Source organism: Papaver somniferum, chromosome 7 (genome assembly GCF_003573695.1).
Source record: "Papaver somniferum cultivar HN1 chromosome 7, ASM357369v1, whole genome shotgun sequence".
NCBI classification, from domain to species: domain Eukaryota; kingdom Viridiplantae; phylum Streptophyta; class Magnoliopsida; order Ranunculales; family Papaveraceae; genus Papaver; species Papaver somniferum.
In genome coordinates, this window is record NC_039364.1 from 256,683,702 (window position 1) to 256,685,812 (window position 2,111).

Consider the following 2,111-nt stretch of genomic DNA (forward strand, 5'->3'; position numbering starts at 1 on the left):
TCTATAGTCCATGATTTTGAGTTTCACGTACGTTATACCATGGTTCGACAAATAAATAAATTCGGCAGTTGTTTCATACCATCAAGCAAAGTTCTGTAAATAAAAAATGTGATGCCATATTTCGACTCATTACAAAGGAGTGGGTTAAACCCAAGTTGGAAATTACAGCGTCAGACCAACCAACCTCCGTGGTCTTTCAAGGTTTACCGGAATTCTCGATATGGAGAATATATATCTATAGTTACTGCTGGATCAATGGTTCAGATCGTCACTGTATTTTAAGTGGTTACATATACTCAAACCATCAGATCACTGTCGAGGCCAACATGGTACCTTCTCCAGAACCAATGTTGCTTCCATACTTCAGAGACATCTTCTTCAACATCATCCTTCTCTAGGTCCACAAAGTACCTTTTCTAGAACCAATGTTGCTTCCACACTTTAGAGACATCTTCTTCGACCAGCAGTAGGTCCATGTTGGGCATGAAATAGTATGCATGAAAAGTCATAATCACCCCAAAGAGAGCGAACAAATACAAGACATAAAACTTAAATACGCAAACCACGACGGGGAGTACAGCAGTGATAAATGAGGAAAGCTTCCAGTGCACTTCTGAAGCCAAATTCTAGCAGCATGACCGACCCTCCAACGGGTATAACAGTAACATATCATCTTCACTGGAGAGAAAAATCCATCCTAAAGGACCCCATGACCATGCAAATCCTGAAACACAGATACAACTGGTGGCTATAATCAAGTAGTCATACACATCGGAACCTCCTAATTTGATCCATACCAGAATCCCCAACATGATCTGAAATAAACAATTTCATCATAACATCAGTGATACTCAGACACAAAATGAAGGAAATCATTCCACAAACTTTGCATTTTTAAGCTAATCTAGTCCCATTACCTGACCAACAAATAATTGAACTCCTCCAGCTATGAGGAAAAACCTTCTGTAACCTTGACTGACCGAGATTATACCGATGATGCTTGCAGCAACATTGACCGCTCCAAAGATGGCAGTATATGTTAGAGCTGCGCTCGTTTGAAATCCTACAATCTGAAAAAGGTATGGAGCATATAAAACCATTACATTCACTCCTGTGAGCTGTTGGAACAAGGGGAGAGCTATTGCCGTCAAACGGTAGGGCCTGTTATGTGTGTGAGACATAATTTGCTTCTCAGATCCTTTTGCCGACTTTGATGCTTCGTTGGCGGCTAATAAATCTTTAAACAGTATATGAACGCCGTCGTTGGTGCCATGAAGGCGTTGGAGTAACTTTTTGGCGTCATCAAACTTACCTAGCTTAATCATGGACATCGGAGTGTCTGGGAGTAGGAAAGATCCGATGGAGATGACAGCAGCAGGGATCACAGCAACGCATATTGGTAGGCATTTAAAGGAGTAAGAAAATAAGACAGAGGATAAGAAGGCCTACATGTTAAACTGCAAGTGCACAGTTGTCATTGTAGTGTGTATGTGCAAGAACAGGTCATCTCCACATGGACTTGGGGTGTATAGTTGAAGTTTCACTATGCTGATAATTGATGCAAAACTAAATGTAAGGTCACAAGGTTGCAGTGACAGTGAAACAGAGATGGTAAAACAACAAGGAACCAAGGCTATGAGCCAAGGGCAGGGAAGGCAGTGCACTGATTTCAGTGCACAGCAAGATGTGAAGTGCAAAAACAGTGAAGGAAATAACTGATCAGGAAGCAATGTGAGAAGTTACTAAGGCAATTGAATCCACCCTTGTGACCTAGCCAAACAATGCAATTCTAGGTTGACATTAGGATCTTAAGCATACAAAAGGAATGGAAAGAGAATTAGCTTGCTATGAGCACTAATTTCTCCCATTGCTCAATCAAAACAATGCATCCTAAGCATACAAATGGAATGGAAAGAGAATTAGCTTGCTATGAGCACTAATTTCTCTCATTGCTCAATCAAAACAATGCATCCTAAGGCTCTAACCTAGCATTCCACTACCAGACAGTGCACTGAGGTTTCATCTAAACCTCAGCTGCAACAATTTAGCTCATGCTCAACATATAAACAACATTAAACATCACACAAGGTAATTCAGACAACACACACATG

At 40.8% G+C, this 2,111-nt stretch overlaps 1 protein-coding gene across 1 annotated transcript; it reads right to left on the reverse strand.

Annotated features, from left to right (window-relative positions):
- Positions 1-626: 626 nt before the first annotated feature.
- LOC113296417 (sugar transport protein MST8-like) lies at positions 627-1,331 on the reverse strand. Its single transcript, XM_026544724.1, has 2 exons — positions 918-1,331; positions 627-815 (listed from the first exon to the last, which is right to left on the reverse strand). The coding sequence occupies exons 1-2, from the start codon at positions 1,329-1,331 to the stop codon at positions 627-629; spliced, it is 603 nt and encodes a 200-aa protein (XP_026400509.1).
- Between the last annotated feature and the right edge of the window lie 780 nt (positions 1,332-2,111).